The sequence below is a fragment of the Molothrus aeneus genome, chromosome 2 (assembly GCF_037042795.1).
Source record: "Molothrus aeneus isolate 106 chromosome 2, BPBGC_Maene_1.0, whole genome shotgun sequence".
Lineage (NCBI taxonomy): Eukaryota > Metazoa > Chordata > Aves > Passeriformes > Icteridae > Molothrus > Molothrus aeneus.
In genome coordinates this window covers 112,949,930-112,974,740 of record NC_089647.1, presented here as the reverse complement: position 1 = coordinate 112,974,740, position 24,811 = coordinate 112,949,930, and the positions used below count along the sequence as shown (strand labels likewise).

The 24,811-nt window shown below is 43.5% G+C and overlaps 1 protein-coding gene across 1 annotated transcript in view; it reads left to right on the top strand.

Annotated features, from left to right (window-relative positions):
- Nucleotides 1-24,811, top strand: part of BACE2 (beta-secretase 2) — a 56,680-nt gene that overhangs the window by 7,027 nt on the left and 24,842 nt on the right. The window contains exon 2 of the mRNA XM_066545551.1: nt 18,245-18,333. Within this exon, the coding sequence (XP_066401648.1) occupies nt 18,245-18,333 (89 nt within the window). The remainder of the gene's footprint in view (nt 1-18,244; nt 18,334-24,811) is intronic.

The window sequence follows — 24,811 nt, the reverse complement described above, 5'->3', positions numbered from 1 at the left end:
TCTGTGCCAAAGTCTCAGGGCAGGGTCTGGAGTCCTCCAGGGCAGCCAGAGGAATTTCCTGGGTTCTGACAATGCCAGGCTGCTGCATCCCTCGCTGTGCCAAGCAGGTGCCAGCACAGCCAAATCAAAGCTGTGGGGTTGGTGCAGACTGGAGCTGTTGTGGCACATGTCTGGCTGCTGGTGATCTCTGACCTGGCTGGCAGCAGAGTGGCCTGAGATGGGCTGGCAACAACACCCCGAGGGATCTGTGGGGTGCATGGGGAAATCCTCTGGATTTGGGAGCTTGATGATGCTGTAGTTGCATGGTGCTGAGCGGACCTTGGCAGGCCAGAGAAAGAATTTTATCGATAAGAAACAATAAACAACTTTGATAATGAGAATAGAAGAGTTCTGACTCCTTCTTTGACCGCCAGGCTGGGAAAAGAGATTTTCTAACACATTTCGGGGTCACTCTGATCAGCAGAAGTCCTGAGATGGCATCGCCTGAAGAGCCTCACCAAGGAGCTCTGAAAACTCCTCCTCCTTAGGCTGAGAGCAATTCTGCTGCCCACAGGCCCAGCCAGTTCAGCAGCCTTGCCCCAGGTGTGGCTCTCTGATAGATTTTTGGCCGTGCACATCCCAGAGCAGCCACGTAGCAAAGTCAGCCCTGGAGCCTTCAGAAAGCCTCGGGCCAGAGTCAATGTTTGCTCCCTCTTTTGCCAAAGGCTGATAAAATAGCACCTTTTTCTCTCACTCCACCCTCAGAGTTCTTTCCTCATTCTTCATCTTGCCTCTTTCCCACTGCTCTCGCTGCCTTTTTTATGTCTAAGAGTATTTTACAGAAAGGGCAGCTGGGGATGAATGTTCTAGACTTTTTTTTTTTTAAGAGTCCTTCTCTAACAGATGAAACCTGTGGGGCGTCATGGGGAGGGAAGTTGAGGAAAACAAGCTAGATGGGGGAAAAAGATCTTATTCAAGTGAAAATTACAATTCACTGAATACAATTAATGTGTCATAATTAGGCCCTTTTGAAGGGAATCTGTTAAGACAGTAATTGCACTCTGCAATCCTTTTTTCCCCTCACCACTGCTTACTAATAATTTGATATTGTGAAAAACAAATTACTTGTAGATTTCGTCCTCTTTGCTCAGCTTGTGAGTACTAAAATTAGTTGATTTTATTTAGCTTTATGGTTGGCTTATTTTTGTACCTATTTACTAGCAAAATGTGCTATTAAGCTAGATTGCAATGTGTTCAGGGAAAATGCTGGTCTCACATCTTAGTCTGGCCTTATTTTAAAAGAGGAAAGGTATTAAGGCTGCAGCAACACTTGGTAAGCTTCTCCTCCCTAAATACAGAGAAGAATCCATCCTTAGGGATCCAAAACTGGCATTTTTGCTTTTAAGAAAAAGACATGACAACTCAAGAACTGAGAGTCACCTTTCCACTCGAGGGAGGGATTAAAGGCCAGCTCCTGCCATTTGACAGGGGAAAAATAATTGGATGCTTCTGTCAGCCATCTCTCAGATAATTCCTTGATATTTGTGAGTGGATCTGCCTGTGAGAGTGGCTCTCAGCAGAGCACCTTGGAGCCCACCTAGTGCTCAGGCTCAGGTCAAGGCCAGATGTGAGAATTTTTTCACCACCCAGGCTCTTCTGCTTCCTACTTTGCTTCCATAAGAAGCTTCACACCAGAAAAGATCAGGATCTGGGGTTTCTAAAGGAACAAAAGGCTTACCTGCTTTGTCATCGTATGGGAGCTTGCGTCCTGCATGTGCCAACTTGAACATTTTATTGTGGCATTTGGGAAGAAAAGAATTTGAAGAATGCCATTGCCAGTGATAGTTTTGGTATAAAAAACAAAATACTGGAGTGTTTTGTTTTGACTGCAGGATTTGGATCTGTTTTCAAACTTGTGACTTTGTGAAATCCCGAGGGAGGTTTTTCCCTCACTTTTTTTATCTATGTAAATGGAAACTTTACTTCCAGAATTCCACTATGATACCTGTTGATACAGAAACCTTGACTGTCAGTGTCTGCAGTATAACAAATTAACAGCTGTGGCATCTTTTCAAGGCCAGGCTGGACAGGGCTTTTAGCAACCTGGTCTGGTGGAAGGTTCCCTGCCCATGGCAGGGGGTTGGAATGAGATGATTTTTAAGGTCCCTCCCAACCCAAACCATTCCATGATTCCAGGATTCAAGCCAGAGCACACTCCACAGCAGCTTGAGCTGTTCAGGGCAGTATTACTGTGCTGCTTAAGCATGGCTTGGAAAGTGCTTTTATTCACTGTGCTGCCTGGTAGATGTCTGCTACAGGAAAGAGTGAAGTGTGAGGCGCATCAGAAAAATTATTCATCAATTCTACCTTTTCTCTGACTAAAGAGATTTTTATTCAATTCATTCATTTTTCTTCTCAGCCACTCTTGGGTTGCAAATAAGACAGAGGAGTTCAAAGGTGGCCACGCTTCCCAAAAGTCTGGGAGCTGCTGGGGCAGTGTAACATCTGATGCAGTCAGAGTGCTTCAGCTTAACTGTCAGAGAATAATCTTCTCATTACTTCTCAGAAGCAAAGTCCTTCAGGGAATAACACAAACATTTCACATGATCCAAAGCGCCAGATTTTTGCATTTGAACCGCTGAGATAAACCATGTGGGGGATGGGGAGAGTCCACAGAATTTCTCAGGAGCTGTGGTTATGAACGCTGCTGTGTGCTACATGTTCCAGCTAAAATTAACTTCCATTTGCACTCTGCTGAGCCTTCAGGTTTACCTTGAATGACCTTTGGTCATTGGCAAGTGACCAGATGCAGCTTTTTGTCCAGGTTTGGGAGCTTTTCTCCGTGGCAGCTTTGCACAACAGCATTTGAAGTTGCCAGCGGGCAAAATTCCACAATTCCAGTGCCCTGAGCACCATCAGCTCCAGTGGTGTGAATAGAACGGTTTGGGTTGAAAAGGATCTTCCAGACCATCCAATTCCAGCTCCTATCACACATCCATCATCACACAGTGGCATGTAAGCCCTGGCCAGAGCAGAAGGAAGCTTATTCCTGCACTGGAATTGTTGCTGTGTGGAGGAATGGGTTGTGGGGAGCTGCTGTTATGGCGTGCCCTGGCAGACTTTATCAACCCGAGAGCATAACAAAGTCTTTTAACTTCCTGCCCTACAAACTCAATCTGGTATCTGGAAATGAAGCTGTGTTCCTGCATGCCTCTGTGTTCTCCTGTGTAATCAAGATTTTTATAGTGGAACTTGGTTAACAATTGTAATGATGTATGAGCCACGGGCAAAGCTGGTTCATTTCCCAGAGCTGCTGCCTCTCCAGTATTAGCCAGGGGAAAGAGGAAAGTATGAATGTTTGAGAAGGAGAGAGAGAAATAAACTACTCCAATAGCAGGGGAGGAACAGTGCTGCTGTTCTCTAACAGTGCTGCTTTCAAAAAAGAGAATTTTTTTTAAAGTATATCATATTTCACTTGAGAATCAAAACTGCCTTTTAAATTGTCCTGCCAAATTTTAAGTAGAAACATTAGAACAAATATGAATAAAAAGCATGATTCTTATTTTTGATTAATCAAACACATCATTATGACATTGGTTAACAGCTTCTTTTTTTTTATTTCTTTATTTCCCTCCCCCCCCCAATCAAATAGTCCTTCCTGCTAATGTGGAGCATAAAGCTGATTTCTGTTTGTGCCTTTGAACTCCCTTGTATAATTCCAAGGAACACCCATGATGACAATCAAACTCTGCATGGCAATATCCTAAATAGGTCAGGTGCAATGGGGAGCCTTCCATCTGTTGTATTCCCTTTATTAATTGCCAGGGAAATAAAACCACTGGAGTTGCATCACCTTGTTTGTGCTCTGGGACCTGGGACTCCCTGTGCCCATTCCTGTGGCCACCAAAGATGGCACAGAGCAGTGGGAAGCTGCCTGGCCTTCCCCATAGGTGTGGCACAACTTTCCTAGCTGGAAACACGATCACAATAAGCAAATTCCAGTCTTTGTGCCTGACACAGATGAACCTGTGGGTTTTATCCTGATCTTTCCCTCCTTCCCTTCCCTCGCCTGTCCTGGCAGATCCAGTCATGTCCCTTTCCCATCCTGCCAGCCCAGCAGGTGTGTGAGAGTGTGGGATGGTGCCTGTTTCTGGGCAGAAAGGCAGGAAAGAGGTGGGAGCGGCTGTGACAGGTGAGGAAGAGGTAGTTCAAGAGGGTGGGATTGGCTTTTCAGGCTGACACAACCCAGATCTCGTGTTAAATAAAGTCTGGCTGTGCTGCAAACCAGGCCTGAGGAACAAGTCATGGCATTTTTATAGCAGAGGCCATGCCTTGAAGTACAGGGAGCTCATAGCTGGATTTCCAAGGTGTGTGCTTGTTTATTTACCTCTCCATACCCAAATATCCCAGCTAATCCAGGGATCTCATTGGGTGACCATGGCATTGGCTGTACTTTCCTGGCCTCCAGGAGGAACAGGCTGCTTTCAGAGCCCTGAACTTGTCTTAATCAGCAATCTAGGTGTTCCCATGCCATCATATCCATCAACTTCCACGTTTTGGCAAGGTTGGTTGCTTCGCCGTTGTGGTGAGCAGATAGAGAAAACCCAGGGAAAACTTCTGCACTTTGGGTTTGTTGGAACATTTTAGGAGAACAGACTGGAAAATGTCTCTAAGCATTCAGTGTCCTTGAAGAGGAGCACCAAAAAAAGCATGAGGAGGAATTCCTGAAAGCAGGCAGCAAGTGCAGCTAGGAGGATGCTCTAATGAGTGGTGCCCCACAGAGTGGGGATGGAAGCGCTGCTGGGAAAAGCTCATTCCAGGGAGAAGGGATAGACTTGATGAGTCAGGGCTGTCCTGCTTTCACCTCTCCTCCTCACAGCTCTCCAGGCTCTGAAAAACCTTTGCTAACACTCATCTCCAAAACTAACATCTTGACAGAGGAGGGGGAAAAAAAGCCTGGAAAGAATCGTGTCACTACAAGAGTGAGGTGAAGGGGGGAGGAGAGGTGAGAGATCAGACCTGGCATGCTGCCTTCTGAAAAAGTTGATTTTTCTCACTGCTGTCCTGCAAGTCTCGTTTTCTTTCTATTTGCCTCCAAAACGTGGCATTTTTTCAGTGTTACTCATTACCTTCAAATCAAAGAATTATTGAAAGGCTTGGGTCAGAAGAGAACTTCAAGAGATCATCTTGTTCCAGCCCCCTGTCATGGCAGGGACACCTTCCACTGTCCCAGGCTGCTCCAAGCCCCAATGTCCAACCTGGCTTTGGACAATTCCAGGGATCCAGGAGCATCCAAAACTTCTCTGGGCACCCTGTGCCAGGGCCTCTCTACCCTCCCAGGGAAGTTTTCCCTAATGTCCCATCTAACTCAACTCTCTTCCACTTTGAAGCCATTCCCCATGTTCTTGTAAATAACATCTCTAAAAACCAAACCAAAACAAAAAACCTTCTTAAGTACTGAAGGAGCAATTTTGGCCCTTGGTTTGAAATGGATTTGAAATGCAATTTGAAAGCCAGGATCTTGTTTAAAATTGAGTTTGAAGTTCAGATCTTTGGTATGAGGGAGGCCTTTTGAAAAAAGGTGGGAACACAGGAGTGGGACTGAACCTCTCCTGCAGGGTTTCTGCCTGCTGGTGAAGGGCAAGGGGATTGTGCTGTCTTTGGCAGAAGGGAGATCACAAAAAAATAGCAGTGCTCATGAGGCTAGGGATGCCTCCTAGCCTAAGCTCAAGAGCATAAGGAATGGGCTTCCTTCCCCTGATGAATTTTGTTATTTCCAGATGGCACAGTAAACATGGGCAGTGACTCACCTACTGGGTGAGGAAGGTTTAATAATTAGTCACTTCAAGCCTTCTTGAGTTTGCCTAGCATGGCTTGGCTCTGTGCATATGTGTAAAACTGTTTTGGTTTTACTGCAGTTGATTTAGTTTCAAAACAACCTTTTTTCTTTTCTTCTTTTTTTTTTTCTTTTTAACTGTAGGACTTCTGAAGCTAGGTAAAGAAGAAGAGTTAAAAATGCTTTTTTTTAATTTTATTTGACAGCAGTTTCACTGAGTCTAATGAGCAATAGAGAAAAAGAAAAGAATGACCTGACAAAATAAATCAGAAGCTAATTTTGGAGAGCAAAAGCCTCGGAAAATTGAAATTCTGAACTGAATGCAGCTTCTAACTGTAATCATTCACTGGGTATAATACATTAATGTAGGCTTACTGATTTCATTTCCTTAACCCAAGGAAAAAAAAAAGGCAAAAACCCTCCTTTATATTGTATTCTGAAAGGTAATGTAGTAGCATGATTTCTCCTTTTTTTTTTTGTGACTCTCTTTAAAAAGCCCAACCTTTAAAATTCTTTGACATGATTATACTTTATAGAAAGATCACGCCCTAAGTCGTGCAGAAGAGCCACAGAGACACTTAACCTCAGACAGTGCCCTGTTTACTGTGGAGCTGGAGGCTCTCGCCTTCCTCAGGTCCTCCCACAGCATCCTTAGCTCCATTTGGTGTCCCAAAGAGCTCAAAATCCTGCTGGACAGTGCCCAGCAGGTCTGCCCTGTGGTGGTGACACTCTGTGGTGGTGGTGGTGACATCTCCGGTCTCGTGTTGCTGAAATGGCTCCCGAGGTATTAAAGTCTCTTTTTTCCCAGCCCAGAGACTGAAGAAGTTGAGATTCCTCAGCTCTGGTTCTCAAGGTTGTTTATTTTCTCTTATCTATCACATTCTTTCTCTGACCTGCTGAGGTCTGTCCAGCAGGTTGGGTTGAGGCACACTGCCCACCCCTGGGGTGGTGTCAGCTTTTTATACTAAAAAAAACTATGTGTACTTGATTTACAATAATTTCCCAATACCCATCACCTATGTTAGACAGTCTGTCTCTACCCTAAACCAATCCAGAAGCGCCACCATCACAGCAGAAGACGGAGTGTGGTGGTGTTCACAGGGGTCTCAGGTTGGGGGAAGAGATGAGGATCTGACTCCATGTTTCAGAAGGCTTGATATATTATTTTATGATATATATTACATTAAAACTATACTAAAAGAGTAGAAGAAAGGATTTCATCAGAAGGCTAGCTAAGAATAGAATAGGAAAGAATGAATAACAAAGGTCTGTGGCTTGGACTCTCTGTCTGAGCCAGCTGGGCTGTGATTGGCCATTAATTACAAACATCTAACATGGGCCAATCCCAGATGCACCTGTTGCATTCCACAGCAGCAGATAACCATTGGTTACATTTTGTTCCTGAGGCCTCTCAGCTTCTCAGGAGAAAAAATCCTAAGGGAAGGATTTTCCATAAAAGATGTCTGTGACAATGGAGGACAAGAAGAAGAAGAAGGAGAGGACACACCCAGATTCCTCCATCTTGCCTCTTGAGCCCCCATTCTAAATCCCCAAAATTCTACTTTTTCACCCTGTGATAAATTCACTGTCATTCTGCTCAAACCCTTGTGGCTTGTAACTCCTCACACAAAGTTGGTAATTGTTTCCATGGGTTAAAATCAAAGGCACAGGTGTTTTTGACTCTGTGCCAGGGTCTTGAGCCATCCAGGGCAGCCAGAGCAATGTCCTGGGTTCTGACAGTGACTCTCTCTGGTTTCCAAGTGAGAAAGAGTTTTATGCTGAGAAGGAGCCTGTGGAATGGGTGATGCCACTCACAAGCACATCTGCAAGAGTTAAGCTCTTTTTTAGCTATGGAATTATTGAACTAATATCTGTGTCTCCAGCACCTTAAGTCACCCTGTTCTCCAGGGAGGGAGGGGTGAGCTCTGGATGAGACTCCTGCTAATTTAGGACACAGGGCTTAGACTTAGGCTGTCTCTAAACCCTGGCTGCGTGGGCACTGGGATTCCTCTCGAGGCTTGCAGTTAAATGTGAGAGTTGCTCCCAGTGGCATTTGGCTTACAGCCTCCCTGTCTCATCAGTGCTGTGCTGTAATTACCAGGAAATTGATTAATTTAGTTCCCTTACACCTACTAACAGGTGGAAACAGGCTTTTGGATTTAACAAGAGCTTTGTGTGCACTTGAGTGCAAATAGCTGATGCCTCATGCGCTCCTTCTTGAATTTCAGAGTGTGGGGGTTTTGTTCATCCTCCATTTGTCTAGGCACTCATTATCTTTCCATTCAAGAATGTGTGTGGTGTAAGCACAGCAGATATACAGATTTTCCTCGCTCACATTTGGGAGGATTTCTGCTGCTCTCAGTCAGCACTAACTCTGCTTCTGCTTAAGGGTTGGTGGCTGATGAAGGCACCTCTTGGCTTCCCTGCAGCCCCTTCCTTCTGAAAGTTTTGGCTCCCTGGGGGCCTCTGTGGCACCCTTACACCTCTTAAAAGACTGTCACACTTTTCCTTTGTCTTCTCAAGCCATTTAAATCCTGTCAACGCTTATTTGCAGGTGATTTTTTTTCCTACACCTCTAGATTATTGTTATTACTCTGTAATTAGTCCAAATTTTCCTTAAAACTCAGTGCTTAGAGCAGAGCATGAGTTCAGCTGCAGCTGGTTTATGTGAACTCCAGGATTGCTTCACACACCTGGTTTTGCTATAGGGTGTGAGTTGGGAGAGAGACTCATTTCTGGGGGAAGAAAAAATAAAAAAGAGGGAAAAAAAGGTTAATCTCTTCTGAAAAGGCAATGAGACAAAATTGCTACGATTCACACAGCTCTAAGATAAGCAAGTAATGGCTCATGTTCAACAGCAAAGCATGTTCATATAGCATGAATAGGATGGATGTGTTGTATGATAAATCTAGACACAGCAAATAAATTTCAGCCTGAAAAATAAGATAGCACATGAGATGGCATGTGCAGAAAGAATGCTAATGTTTAGGGAACCGAGGGCATTGGCAGGAAGGAGAGCGTAGAAATGAAGAATAGATATTTTGTTTTGTTACCAGGATTGATTGGCTGACTATTTTTTTTTTTTGTCTTTAAACCATAATAGCCTTCCCTTATTGTCAAAATGATAATATATATAAAGCACTTCCCGTAATATTTTTCTTGAAAATGACTATTCATCAGTCCCACAGTCAGATGCTCATATTTCAACTCACAATTTAGTTTAGCAAGTTTATACTTCAGAGCAATCTGTCATTTTAGCATTTGTGGTTTTTATACAAATCTCCACTACAGAAGCATGCAGTGCTCTTAAACACGGATAGATTGGCTAATCCAGATAGTACTTTGTAATCTTCTGGCAAAGAAAGAGATTATTGCTTTCCAGGCAGGAGAAAAGAAATATTCCTTCCAGTCTAGCAGTGCAGATCATGGAGAGATGGAGGGGGAAAACCCTTGGTCTTCTGCTGGGCCCAGTGAGGGTGTGAGAGTGCTTGGGAATGGATGTTTTAAGTGGCTGGGGAAGAGAGGGAATGTGAAGATTGGTAGTAGATGTAAATCCAGGTCCTGGCACCACCTGGGAATGCAGTGAGGGGAAAGGCAGCAAAGGCCAGAGCCTCTCTGGAGAGCTTGGTGTGCTGCTGGCACTGGTTCCTCCTGTCAACTCCCCAGACTGCAAACACAGCACAGTTTCTGTGACAAACTTCTGCTGTTGTGAAAGCAGGAGCTATCTTTGGTGAGAAACTTGACCTTCTGGTTTGCCCACGTTTTCGTGCAGCAATAAATCACCTTCCTTTGCATCCCCAGGGCTGCAGCCAAACGTGGGCACCACCTGCTGAACAAACGTCATTAGAAAATTAATCTCATTCTTTTTTTTTTTTTTCCTTTGCTCACAATGCCTCTCTTATCTTGGCTGCATGGGTGAACCCTTCTTGTGACCATGGGAGGGGTTTTTTTGGAGGTAGGAGCAGATAGGTCTGTTTTCTCTGGTGAGGTGACTTCACTCAGGGCAGCACTGGAAATACCCCTCCTGGACTTGGTGTAAAATGTGGGTCTGGCTTCCTCTTCCTCCTCCTCTGAGGTGAAGTATGATTCCATCCAAGCTGCAGAGGATCATTTGGCTTTGGGATGAGGTGTTCCTCCAGTGCAGGGACTGCTTGTGAGCAGTGAGAAATGGGAGAGTCCATCCCTGCCCCAGTGTTCATGGGCAGGGTGCCAGTCCAACAAATTTACCTATTTTTGTTTACAGCCTTACCTTTTAAACAAAGTGCACAATATTCTGCAAGTAGAAATCTGTCATTGTGGAGGCTTCTCGGGTTTATGTCTGACTTTGCAGTCTTCTAGATCCAGAAATGTTCCAAAAATTTCTCTTAACTAATCTTTTAAATTGCTTTTATTTCTGCATCTTCAGAGGAACAGATGAGGAATCTATATTAAAGCCTAGCCTTCTGATACTTTTTTTTTATTGCAAAGTAGTTTTATTGGCTGTAAATGCTAACTCTAAGTAACACAGGGGAGAAAAAACCCATACAGAATGTCTGTGCTTAAAAAGCTGCTGTATATTGTAACATTACTAATTTGTAGAAACAAATTGCTGAAATAACCTGACTGACAGTCAGTGCCAATAATAACATGTAATAACTGTGGGCAAACACAGCATATAGTTACTGGTGTTTTCTTTACTGTGTGATGGTTGTAAGCAATTCTTGCCAGATGGGCTGATAATGTAATTAGGAATCATTGTGTTAAATGAGGCAGCATTTAAATTGCCAACTAATTTTCCTATCTATTAACCAGCTTGAAAAAGAAGAGCTGTTACCCAAATAATTTCTAGCTGCTAATCCCTAACAAGAAGCAGCACTTCTTTGAATTTTCTTTTTTTTTTTTTTTTTTTCTTTTGAAGCACTGTCTAGCAGATTATTTTCTGGAGGGTTTATTATGTGTGGGACAAAATAAGAAAGAGAATTAAGAGATGGTACAAGCTCAGGGCTGAGATGGTGTGGACTTCTACATCTACATTGTGATGTGTGGTAACAAGCTCCTGAGCAGGTAATGGGATAATTCCTATTTCTGCTCTCTGCATGGGGATAAAAACTTTTTTACTCTGTCATAGTTCATTGTGTGACATGCTCCAGCAAGCATATAGAATTACAAACCCTATTTTAAGTGGGTGCTTTGGGAGAAATCATGAAAGTATGAAAAGATTTTGAGTGGCACATGAATGCTACTGGTGTGGAATGGTTGTGCTCTTTACTGAGGACAAGAGAAAAGGGTGCCCTTGGGTGGAGTTAAAATCCCAGAGGGGGCATGATGGCTTGTAGTTTTCATCCTGAAAAGAGATATCATTGCTAAAAGAGAGTAGCTTTAGATTAGATATTATATTAAGAAATAATTCTTCCTTCTGAGGGTGGGCAGCCCTGGCGCAGGGTGCCCAGAGCAGCTGTGGCTGCCCCTGGATCCCTGGCAGTGCCCAAGGCCAGGTTGGACACTGGGGCTGGGAGCAGCCTGGGACAGTGGAAGGTGTCTCTGCCATGGCAGGGGTGGCACTGGATGGGCTTTGTGGTCCTTTCCAACCCAAACCATTCTGTGGTTCTCTGAATTCTTACAGAGAATTCTTCTTTGCTCTGCTGCCTTGTGAAGAAAACTCTCAATTATCACTAAAGTTTTGACTGAACCCCAGAGTAAATGTAAGGCTGAATGAGATTGTTTACTGTATTTATGGCCCTATGTGTGCAAATCCTATTCCTTTTTTTTTTCTCCACTCCCTATGCTTCAGCTGAAGCAGGAATGAAGACCCAAATGCATTTTTGCAGTCTGTTTTTTTTCAGAATAATGGAATAGTTAAGGCTGAGAAAAACCTTTCAGATCAAGTCCAACCATCAACCCGGCATCACCACCACCACGTTCTCCAATGAATTATTTCCTCAAGTGCCATATCCACATGGTTTTTTAACAATTCCAGGCATGATGACTTTTCCACTTCCCTGATCAGTTTGGTCAAGTGCTTTACAACAATTTTTGAGGAAAAATTTTCCCTAATATCCAGCCCAAACCTCCCCTGGTGCAGCCCCTCATCCTGTCACTTGTTATCTGGGAGAAAAGACTGACACCAGCTCACTCCAACCTGCTTTTAAGTAGCTGTAGAGGGTTAGCCAGTTCAGTGGTGGAACTTTATTGCTCGACCTGAAAGGATTGGTCAGACCCAGGTACTTGGAAAAAAAAAATACAGTGGATTTTTCTATGGACCAGTCTTTTAGCGGGGATGATGAAGAGTATCCCTAGTTCAGTGTGGGTGACCTGGGGAATTACATGCAAAGCAGCAGGTTTGCAGGCAAGCCCCAGGATTCCACACCTGGAAAAGGCTGTGGATGCTAAATCAGGCAGACAGCTGCTGTAAACAAATCCATTTTGCACTTTCAGCCTGTGGGATTTGTTTTTGTATATTTTTCTGGAAGTTACCAAAACCTCCCAACCTCAAACGAAAACAGGGAAGAGGAACTTCTCCAAAGTGTGAGCAGGTGTGTACCAGAACAGAGGCAACTTCTGGGGATAGGAGCAACCTCTCTGCAACAAAAAATGAATGATTGCTGCTCTCACTTTCCCTTGAAAATGTGAAGGAAGTCACTTTCTGAATGCATGGTGGATAACTGCAAATTGTTTTATGCCAGGCAGTTAAATGAGGCATGAATAACAGCCAGTCCAGTGTGGATGTGTCATATTGACATCACCTGCTGAACCAGGGCAGGTGCCTGAACCACAGACAGCCAAGGTGAAAAAATTATAACACATCGATAAGAAATTTTGGTTTTTTTTCTGGTAGCAAAATACGACAATATTTAGCAATGGAAGGCTTAAAAATATGAAAGACAGTGATAAGTTAAATTATTGAAGCTGTGTAGCACACAGTAAGTGCTATTTGATGCTGCTGTTGAATCAAGCACTGGAAAGTTTAAGGGATCCTTGAAGTATTGACAAAGTGTTTGACTTCCATTTGAAAGAAATCATTGGGACTGGGGAATTTTTAGTGTCTCTACCCCTTCAGAATAGAAAAAAAATGTAAACTGCATGACCTCTGAGGCTTCTGCTTTCAGTGTTCATGACTTTCAGTAAACAAGTTTGGATTTGCTTCTTTTTATAACCACAAACTAATGGCATCCAGATAGTGTCAGACTCCCTCTGTGAGTCTGTCATGGCAGAGGTGGATGTTCCTGTCTTGCTTACTGTAAAATAGGGATCTTTATGAGCCTCCTGTTAATAATAACAGCTCTATTTGCATACAGGAAAGGCAGACAGCAAAATAATCTCCAGGTACTTTACTAGGTGCAGATCTCGTGTCCCACAGCTGCGGTTGAGGTGACCTTTAGGGGGTGTGAAAAACGCCAATCACTTGTTTTTAAAATTTTTAAAGTTTAATAGTACAAAATGGTTATAAAAATAGCAATATAATTAGAGTAAGAATAATAATTTGGACAATTTGAATTAGGACAATATGAGACAATAAAGACAAAGAGTTACAGACGTCCAGGTACCTTTTTCTGGGCAGCACAAACCCGAGAAAGGACCCACGTTAACAGAGGATTAACCCTTAAAAGCAACAGCCTGTTGCATATTCATACACCTCATACATGATGCATAAATTCCATTCAAACACAGGATTCTCTCTGGTCATCGTCAACTTCTTCCTCTGAATCCTAACAGCGGCTTCGAGGTGGGAAGAAGTTCATTTCCTCTGATAATGGGGCAATAAATTCTCTTTCTCTGACAGATTCAGGTGTCCTGTGGCTGCTATCTCGCTGTGAGTCCTTTCTTTAAAGAAAAGTATCCTACATAGCATCGTTTCTATTTTAACATTTTTTATAACCTAAAACTATATTTAACACACTACTTAAGAGAATTAATACAGCATTACTTTCTAACACAACACATATAATATTCATGTTAATATTTGTGAAAAGCCAATCATAGAATATGCATCTTTCTCAGGGGAAGGAACAATTTGGTGCATTTGCTCTTAGTGTCTGTTGTGTAGGTCTGAAATTTAACTTGGAAACCACAAAAAAAAAAATCCCCAGAAAAGGCTTTGCCTCTTCCAAAAGCAAGAGGAAAGTAGTTTTTCATTCGTTTTAATGCTAATATCTGATCTAAACCCAGTCTGTCAGTTTGAGGCCATTCCCTGGGTGCTGTCCCTGCATCCCCTGGAAATTGTCTCTCTCCAGCTTTCCTGGGGCTCCTGCAGGCCCTGCAAGGCCACCCTGAGCTCAGCCCAAAGCTTCTCCTGTGCAGGTGAACAATCCCAGCTGTGCCAGCCTTTCCTCCCAGCAGAGCTGCTCCATCCCTCTGCCCATCCTGGAGCCTCCTCTGGGCTCTCTGCAGCAGCTCCAGCTCCTCCCTGGGCTGGGCCCAGGCCTGGGGCAGCTCTGCAGGTGGGGACAGAGGGACAGAATTCCCCCCCTCACCTCTGCCCACACTGCTCTAGGTGCAGCCAAGGACACAGTTGGTTTCTGGGCTGCAAGTTGGCATTTCCAAGGACAAATCCAACATTTCACCCATCAGCACCCCCAAATCCTTCTCAGCAGGGCTGCTGTCCATGGTTAAGATAGGACAGGATGGACACCCCTGGTCCTTGGCTCCTTCAGTGTCCACCTTGGGACTCCCCAGAGCTTGCCTGAAGCTGCCCCAGCAGCTCCACGAGGAATCAAGGAGGCTCCAGTGGAGACAACATGAAATTTCCTCTTAATGAGACGTGAAGGCACTAAAGAAAATTCAGGAGAGAAAGGGAACTCAGTCAGTTATACCCAGCCCAGAATGAGCTGCTAATCACTGGCGCTATTGTGGGGACTACAATAAATCAGTGTCTGCCCTGGCTGCCTGCATCTCATTATGCACAAACATGTGGATGGAGAATGTCAGCCTCAATAGCATCTGTCATGTGAGCTCTGCTGTGTCCGAGTGGGCTGGAGCCTGCATGCTCAGCCAGCTTTGTGCTTTCCCTCTTTCTTTGTGGGGGATATCTATTTTATTCTGGAAATCTTGATTTGCTCCATCCTGTGGGTAGTAAATCTGCCCTTTCCTTGGATGGTTTGTGAATTCTGTGATGATAACATTGTGTTTAAGGTGTGGGGGTGAAATATCTTTCATGTGTGTCATATTTAGTGATTTTTGTTTGGTTTTGGTTGGCTTTTTTATTTTCTCCCCCCAAGTCCTCCTCCGTTTATGGTGCCATGCATATCACTGAGGCTAAGTCAACGCCTACATGTATTTTATGCAGCTGATCCATAGTGCCCATTGCTCAAGCATCACAGACTACCTCAGAAAGGCTAATTAATTTAAGCCCTGCAGCACCCCTTTGAGGCAAATTTTGTCAGTCCTGATAGATGCAGACACACATTGTAGCTGCTCTTTGTTGTTTATTTTTAATATGATTTCTGTGCTAGAGAAGGGGGGATAATGAATAGTTTGTACTTTATTAGGTAGTTGAAAAAATGTTAGGCTTTTGATAGCATTGAAATGAAGTGTGTAGCAAATTTTGGATTTTATTGCAGAGCCTCAGAGGTTCTTATTTTCTTTTAAAGCCTCAGCTCCTGGAGCCAAGTGAACTTGTGGATGTCCTTTTGTTCTTAGATGACTCTGTCTAGCTCATGTGGTTGCAAAATAAATTTTAATGTATTGTCTTTGCTTAATCTAAAATCTGGGATGCAGCTTGGCTAAGGTTGTTGGTTTGTTTCTTTTCAGTCTTAAAATTTCTGCAAGATTAGGGCTGGGAATACCAATGACAGAGTGTGCCTGCAGTTCAGAAGAGATTCTCAGAAATGACTGGTTGATTTTGTGTGCTTGTTCAAATTTCAGAGTTCCTCAGTCCCATACTATATTAAAAGGGTGAAACAAGGATAACCATCACCTCCCTTCTCCTCTATGAACAAACCAAAGATGTTTTTAAACATTGACTCATACTTTTTGTATACGCTCAGTTTTATTAGAAAAGGCTTCAGCACATCTTTTTAAAATGCTTTATCCTCCTTTGTGTTTACACTCAATTCTGAGCTCAGCCTTTTTTGTCCTCGTCTTTTGTCAACACCAAACTTGTTTCCCTGATCATTCTCTCTTGCTCTTTCCACATCCCCTTCCCATTTAAATCCCAAGCTACATCTCATCTTAAGGAGTGATCAGAGGGGCTGGTTTGAGCTGCTTTAAGCCATGGACAACAAAATCTTCATGTCTCACTCCCTCCCACAGGAAAATTCTTAATTGTGGGGGTACCAGTTGTTCGTTCTCTGGGTCTGGATTGAAGGCACTTGAGATGGTGTTTCATGTTCAGACTCAGGTGTTTATTATTTCTTATCAGTAAAACAGTCTCACTGCTGTGAGTTCTGCAGCTTTTCATTAGAAGGCACAAAATGGCAACAATCTCTTGGTACAAGGACTTTTAAGACTAAACTCTCCAATCAAGAACTGACACCTGGATTATTTTCCCTTTTACCCAATAACTGATCCCAAAGAGCTGCAATGAGGACTTTTCTGCCCAATTACAAAATGCCACCCAAACCCATGGAGAAGAAGGAAGAAGAAGCATGAAGAAGAAACCCAGGACAACACCCTGTGCCCTCCATCTTGCTTCCATCCACAACATACTAACAACCCCAAAACCTCAATTTCTCACCAAGTGATGCACCTACACTACTCTCTATAATCTATTGCACACTTTTGTGGATTCTGGTTTATCTTGAAGTCTGGGAAAATTTCTCCATGGATGAGGGTCAAAGTCAGTGCTCCCTGGGGGTCAGGGCACCCCAGAGCAGACAGTGAAATATTCCTGGTGCCCTGGGTTTCCACACCTAATTCTTTAATATTTTTCTGGGGAGCAGGTGTTTTAAGCCAATCTGAGACCATGTTGTCACCAAGGGAGGGAATCACCCTTTTCTGGTATCCACTCTGACCATACCCATTGGAGTGGCTGCCTGATGTGGCAGATTGTTGTTTTTTCTTGCTATCTGTAGGTGAGGAACCTGATCTGGTTTGCCTCACAGCCCTGTGGCTTTGCCAGGGAGGCTTAGGAAGCATCCAGCCAAGAGCAGGGGAAAGTGTGACCATTGATTTGGTAGCAGTAGTGTGGTGGTGTTCACAGGGGTCTCAGGATGAGGGAAGAGACCAGGATCTGACTCCATGTTTCAGAAGGTTTATTATTTTATGATATATATTATATTAAAACTATACTAAAGAATAGAAGAAAGGATTTCATCAGAAGGCTGGCTAAGAATAGAAAAGGAATGATAACAAAGGCTTGGGACTCACCAAGACAGTCTGGACAGCTGGACTGTGATTGGCCATTAATTAGAAACAACCACATGAGGCCAATCCCAGATGCACCTGTTGCATTCCACAGCAGCAGATAACCATTGGTTACATTTTGTTCCTGAGGCCTCTCAGCTTCTCAGGAGGAAAAAATCCTAAGGAAAGGATTTTTCGTAAAATGTGTCTGTGACACAGTAGAATCTCTGACTGACTTAAATTTACCATTTAATGGCTCTGTACCTAATGTGGTTTCCAGGTCTCACTGAAAGAATGATCCTGCTTTGCCATCGTGCAGCTGTGATGGACCAGCCTGGTTATCTGAGCTAGATGGGGAAAGGAGGTGTCCCATTTTACCCATGTTTAGGCAATTTTCAGCCTAAATCACCCTCCCAAGTAACCAAACAAGAGGTCCCCTCTTAGGCCACTTTTCAATCATGGTGTTAATAAATCTGCCATCCTCATTTTTAAAGGTGCTAAAGGCTGTGGAAGGTTGCTGCTGCTCAGGATGAACTGGGCATTGTTCCTGTGTTTTCCAATACACAAAGCAGCTTCATGCTTCTGCTTATCTCTGTTCAGACCTGCACTCTGCCCCTACCTTGAAATCTCACAAGCTCTAAGACAAAGAGAGCTTTAAGCAGTCCATAATTCAGCCAAGACTCATGGGTTGGGCCAAAAGAAATTGGAGATGATCAGGAATTCATCTACTGTGCAAATGTGGGCTTGGGCCAAAAAGAAATTGGAGATGATCAGGAATTCATCTACTGTGCAAATGTGGGCTTGGGCCAAAAAGAAATTGGAGATGATCAGGAATTCATCTACTGTGCAAATGTGGGCTTGGGCCAAAAAGAAATTTGAGATGATCAGGAACTCATCGGCTGTGCAAACGTGGGCTTGGCGGGTTTTCCCCCTTCCAGGAACAGATTATTGAAAAACTTTTCAGCAGGATCAGCTGTTTTGGATGGGCTGCAGCAGCATATCTTTCCCAAAAGTGACACTAAATTTATTTCTCAGAGCAATGCTCATCATGATTTTAAAACTGAAGATAGTTTAGACAAAAACTGCAATGTTTTATTGTTGTTCATTTGTTTAATTTGGTATGTAAATCACCTCTCCTTTCTTTTCTTTTCTTTCCTTTTTTTTTGGCAGTTAAATATTCTGGTTGACACTGGGAGCAGCAATTTTGCTGTAGCAGGTGTGCCTGATCCTGATGTCACATCCTACTTCGATCCAGAGCTGTAAGTACCTGTTCTGCACCCATGGTGGAAATTAGGGGGGGTTCTTTTGGATTCTGGCTCCTCCATGCAAGACAGGATAATAAGGCAGCTCCTGGGGCTCCTGTGACATCCCATGGGAGTGGGATGTTGGCTGCCTGGTGGGAATTTTGGATTTGCCTGACACCCCGCCTGACACCACGAGCAGCCCCACTGGTGGCAGCACAGCTGAGCTCTGAGTGAACATCAGCAGCACTAATTACAACTGGAGAAAAGAGAAGATGATTACAGGGTAAAAATCATTTGCAAAATCACACCAATTTCAGCCAATTTCTTACCTGAATAGAATTGCAAGGAATTGAAAGTTTCAATATGCTTTGCCTCTGTTTGAAAACAAAAATTAAAAGCTGGTAATTGTATCAGTTACTTGACATTTCGTCCAGAAGCAAAATTACTTAGTCAAAACCTAATTTGTTGTTCAGTTTGGCCACAGGCCTCAATCAGTCAGTGGTCTGGACAGACCCTGATGAATCTGGTGATTTATAAAATACAGCTTGGTGGTTCTGGTGTTTGTTATGCACTAAATTTGCTGTGTTTAGCATAAGCTGACATTAATCACAGCCAAGCTTTGTCTGTCTGAATCACACTGCTTCCTTCCTTCCTTTCTGCCTTTCTCTAGTTTCAATTATTTCAGGTAAACTTCTCCAAAATGCAGAGTCTATCTTTAGCTGAAACATATGGATAAAAATATCAAGAGTGCTGGGAAACTGGGGAGTATCACCCTTCTCACTACCTTACATGTGTTTTAACATGAGGTTTTTTTCCAGTAAGAAAACAAAAATCACTTTTTTCCCAGTAAGATGCACTGAGAATGGAGGGAGATCTATTATTTCCATGCTGCTTACTGCAGTAGCCTCACCTCCTGTCATATATTTAGAAGTTAATGGAGATATTACACATCATGCTGATAAGATACAGGTCTGGAAAATCCAGAATTTTGGAGAGCTATTTCTGATACTACTTGATAGCTATTTCTGCTATATAGGGTTTTCCATGCTAGCCAGCTATCCCCTTCCATAGGCAGTGGCTAAAGAAAACTTAAATGCAAGAATTAAAAGCAGAAGCATTCTTTCTCCCTTGTCTCTTTAATGATGTTATTGAGACTGGAAGGACAAGGCCTCTCTCATCAGAAACAGCAGCAGCAGAGGTTGTGTGTGAGGAAAGACAGACTGAAATCATGTGAAGGTTACAGCCTCTGATCATGTTCTCAGTGGACATTGTGTTTTGAGAACTTTAATATAAGGTTAATAATGAAACCTTGAAGTCCAGGCCCTAAAGAGTTAGTTAAGGGTGCTTTGTAAAATTATTCAAAATCAAGTCATTATTTGATTTTAAGTCATTACTTAGAAGTCAGTCAAGTCCAGAGCAATTGCAGCAGGAGTTTCTGGTTTGGGTTGCACTGATGGAGTCCTGCAGTGGGCTCAGAATACAAACATTAGCAGACTCCTGGGTACACCACACTTCTTCCATTTTAAATATTTTAACTGCATTTAAATAAATAAATTGGAAGGATCCTGGCCCCAGTGAAATCAGGTAGATCTTTTAAAAATGTTGGTTGCAAGAAAGCTCTGTAGGTCACCTGGCACACATCCCAGATGAGCTGGGGCTCTCACAAGAGCAGGTGAGCCATGGCTGGGCCCAGCCAAGTCCTGTGAACCTCTGAGGATGGAGGATCCATGCTCTGTTCAGGCAGTGTTCCATGCCATGCCACAGTCTCCTGGGGAGGAAATATTTCCTGTTGTCCAGCCTGAACCTCAAAAAACGTAACTGGTGCCTGTGGCAGTCAGCATGGCAGCCTCTCCCTTTGATGCAAATCTGAGTGTGCAGTCTGTCCTTCATGTAGGCTCTTGATGAAGATCTTCACAGAATCACTGAGGTTGGAAAAGACCTCCAAGACCATCCAGTCCAAGCTGTGACCAATCCCCACCTTGTCACCAGCCCAGAGCTCTGAGTGCCACCTCCAGGCCTTCCTTGGACACCTCCAGTGGGATGAGTCCACCACCTCACTGGGAAGCCCCTTCCAGTGTTTAACCACCATTTCCATGATGGAGTTCCTCCTGGTGTCCAGCCTGAGCCTCTCTTAGCACAGCTTCTGTGTGTCCTCCTGTCCTGCTGCTGTTGCATGGCAGAAGATGCTGACTCTCACCTGGCTGCAGCCTCTTGCCAGGGCCTTGTAAAGAGTGAGAAAGTCTCTCCTGAGCCTCCTTCTCTCCAGGCTGTGGAGTTTTTCCTCCACTCACAGCCCCTGGGGCTCTGCTTGTCATGAGTCAATGGCTCCTTTGGACCCAGGGGTGCAGCCCAGCTTCAGCCCACACCATGGCTGGTTTGTTCAGCCCCACATCCTCAGCTTCCAAATGGGAATGCCATGGGAGCTGGTGTCCAAAGCCTGACAGAAGCCAAGATGTGCTACAGCCACTGTTCTCCTCATCTGTGCCTCCAGTCCTGACGTAGAAGGGAGTGAGATGGCTCAGGTGTGATGTGCCTGTGAAATTCCTCGTTGAGTGGCTGTGACTCCATGACTGTCCTTCAGGTGCTTGGAAACAGATTCCAGGAGCTTTTACTCCTGACTGGAGGTGAAGCCCAGTCACCTCTACTTCCTTGGGTGCTGCTGCTTGTCTCTTTTGGAGACTGGCTTAGGGTAGACTTTGCCCAGCAGTCAGAACACTTTCCCTGGCACTGTGATTTAAACCCTCATGGCAACTCAGCACTACACAGCCACTCGCTCACTCAAAACCCCACCAAAACCCCAGACATTTCCCCCTTCTTCCCCCAGCTGTACTTGCTGAGCATGGCACCATGGTGTGGGATATCCCTGGGGTCAGTTGGGGTCAATTGGGCCGTGTCCCCTCCCAAATTCTCATGCACACCAAGCCTGGCAGTGCTGGAGTGAGGGGGAGAAAAGGCCTCAGCTCTGTGCAAGAGCTGCTCAGCAATAACAAAAACATTTCTATATTTCAACTCTGTTTCCAGCACAAATCCAAAACACAGCCTGTGCTAGCTGCTGTGAAGAAAATTAACTCCATCCCCAGCCCAAACCAGCACGCTTGGTTGTCATGATTTTGCAGGGATGGTAAACAGGGGCATTGATACCACATCAGCTGGATCTGTAAAATTACCCAAGAGTGACCTTTGCCCACGTGCAAATGAGAACAACGACCTATGGGCACTTTTCTTCCTTCCTAGGAGGAACACTTGAGATTAGATAAAGGGGTTTCCTCTCATCTGGTAAACACTCCTGCAGTTTTTCCCTATATTGTCATGGAGTGCTTCCGATGTCTTAAACTGCAAGTTGAAGACAAGGGGGGAAGAAAGATGAGTAATTTGTTAAATTAATGGGTTATGAGTTATAGATGTGTGCTTATTAGAATATTCATGTTGTGTTGGAGAGAGTGATGGGGCTTAATTTCCTGGTGCCACAATCTTAGTTTAATTTTATTCAGATGATCAAAATCAGAAATTGAATTCATGATTCTTTTTTGACTGAAATTGAGGGGGGTGCATGGGAGAGGCATTATCTTTGTTTCAAAGGACCCAGAGAGTGTGTTTTTCAGGAAGAGCCCTCCTGGAGCAATTCCAGAACTAACTTGTTAAATTATGTTGTGTATCACATAATCTATGTGGTATAATCCTTCTGTTTAATTATCTGGCTCTTTCTTTACAAAGTGAGTAAAGCTGTTACCATGCAGTCTTTTACAACTTGGGCTTTTGAGTGGCTCTGACAAACCTTTGCTGTAAAAAGTTCTGAGTTTGCTGTGATAATCATGCTCTATAAGTCACCATGATGTAGAAGGTTTTGCAAAATTACCTGATTTCTCCTGAACTGAAAAGAAATCACTGTGTTTGTTTCTCATGCTGTTGAAAATAACAAGTAGTTTTGTTGAGTACTCTACTTATGATAAAAGAGCTACTTAAACAGACATATAAAGGGATTTTTACACTTGAACCCAAGTGATCAGTGATGGCTCTGCAGCAGTATGTAAATCTGACATGCTCAGGGCTTTCAGTATTCAGGAACAGTATTCAGTTTTATTTCAGTAAATAAATAAAGAGTACTACTGCCTCACCATCTGAAGCTTCAAAAGCAAGCTGCTCAAGAGTTGATGTTTCCAAGAGATAGGGAGGTAAGAGAAATACAGGCAATAAATTGAGGTAATACAATAAGTTATATACCATCAAACAAAAGAAACAAAGCAGCTTGTTTTGCTGCTTTTGCAGTGCGATCCTGCCAGGATGGTTGTGTGCACTGTACAGGCTGTGGTTTGGGGTGAATTATAAAGTTTTTGTGGAAGCCCTGCAGATTAGATGGGACTTCTTAGTTAGAAATCAATAATTTCTGTTGTATTTTCATGTTTGCTTTGTCTTAAAGTTGTTTGGTGAGGTCAGTGTTACTCAGGGCTTCCTGCACATGCTGGATTTTCTGTTGCCACGTTGAGCTTGCTGCAAAGGGATTGTGACATGAGAAATAAGATTTTTGTTGTGTTTTGTTCTGTGCTGTGTGCTGGTAATGAGGATTAACTGCAAGAGAAAATTACCCCATTGCTGGTTTGCTCAGCTGGGGCTCCAGATCCATTGGAGGTTTGAGGACCAGGTTTCTGGTGGCTGCTGTGGAGAGAAGATAGGAGTGGGAAGGAGGTGGACAAGGGAGTAGGATTCCTACAGCACCATGATCTAGGAGCCCTTATTCCTTGCCTCTGTCTACTTTGTTCCTGCTGGAAGAGGTGAATTTCTTCTTTTCTCATCACAGCCAAAACAGATTGTTTGTAATTTTCTTTTCCGTGCTGTGTGTTTGTTTTACAACACTCGGCCCATGAATTACAACTAGTCTCTACTTTGACCTCTAAAGTTTTATTCCTTTAGATCAGTGAGGTGGAAAGGTGAAAAAAACCTGTGGCTGATTACCTGCAAGAGGATGGGGAAGTGGTTTTGCAGAACAGAATCTAATTTGCTGCAAGATCCCTTCCCACGTTACCCATTTTGCTCCTTGAAGGAAGTAATAAAGTCTCCTCTTCAATATAACATTTGTGAACTTTACAAATGAGATGAGTCTCTTCATATCCATTTCTACAGGTGGGGAAGCTGGGGCACAAGTGGTGAGGAAGGGACTTTTCTTGCCTTTCCACAGGAAAGGTCAGCAGCTGTGCTGGAAGGTGAATCCAGTCTTTCTGTGTCCTGGTCCTCTTCCTGCTTCTGGAAGAAGAGCCGTGTGCTGCTGCTGTTCTGGTCATGCACTGCTTGTATCTGCACATTTGCTTCACTTTATTCTCCCAGCACTCAGTTTTCTCTCTGATTTCAGATGTTTCCTCTTCTGCTGCTCAGCCAGACACTTTTCTCCATGAAGAAAAGCATCCTCCCTTTCATTTCTTGCCCCCGCAGTTTCCCTTATGCTGCTAATTATTCAGACTCTATTTTGATTTATGAAATGTCCTGCCAGTGTCACAGAGGTATTCTGAGGACCCTGCCTGTGCAGAGATGTTCTTTTGTGTAAGTGTCACACAAATGCAGAATCACACAGGAGCAGGGGAAGTGAACAGGTGCGGGTAATACTGCTATTACCTGGAACTCCTGCATTTTGAAACATTATCTCATGCATTTCTGCTGCCTTGGATGTTAACCCTTGAAGGGTTATGTTTTGGGAATGTCAAGAACTGCTTAGGGTTAGAGCCTGGCCTCCCTGCCTTGGAAGAGTCAGTTGCATGGTGCATATGGCCAAAGTGTCCCTCAGGAGAAACTGTTTGAATAATGGGACTTGTCCATGTTGCCATCTGAAGGTTGTTCCTTATAATAATGAAAATTATTCAATAATTTCCCAAATTCATGCTGGTGAGCTCAGGCACAGGGCCTGTGAAGCCACTTCATGTGGCTGTTAGATTAAAGCTGGAGTGATCAAAGTATCTGCACCTGATAAACCCTTGCCCTTTCTATTGTTCTACACATGTAAAGATGCTGTTATAAATTTATTACTTCCACCCCTCCCTTAATTTACTTTCCAAAAAGCTGTGAAAAGTCTCTTGAGATGACCTGAACGTGGTCATCTGTCTCTTCAGAAGAGGAAGCTGTGTGCCAAGGAGAGGATCCAAAGTAAATTGTGAGGGATCTAGAACTTTTTAAGGTCTTCAGTAGAGATGTGTGTGGGAAATGATAACAATACTTGTGGATTACAGATCTTTAAAATGAAAAATCTATTGAAGTTTTTACTATTTTTTAAGCCTTTTAAACAGGATTCACTTCCTTCTTTTGCTTGCCATACTTAACTGCTCCTTTGCCTTTGCTTCCCTGGTCTAGAAAAATTACTTCCTTTTCTCCTCCAAGTCAGTGAATCATTTGTTAATAATATCAAATTCAACTTCCTCATAGATAGGTCAAACTGCAGATTTAGGAAACCTCTGTCTTACTGCTGGTACAATAATATCCCAATTTACCCAAAAAGGTTCTTTTAGGAATA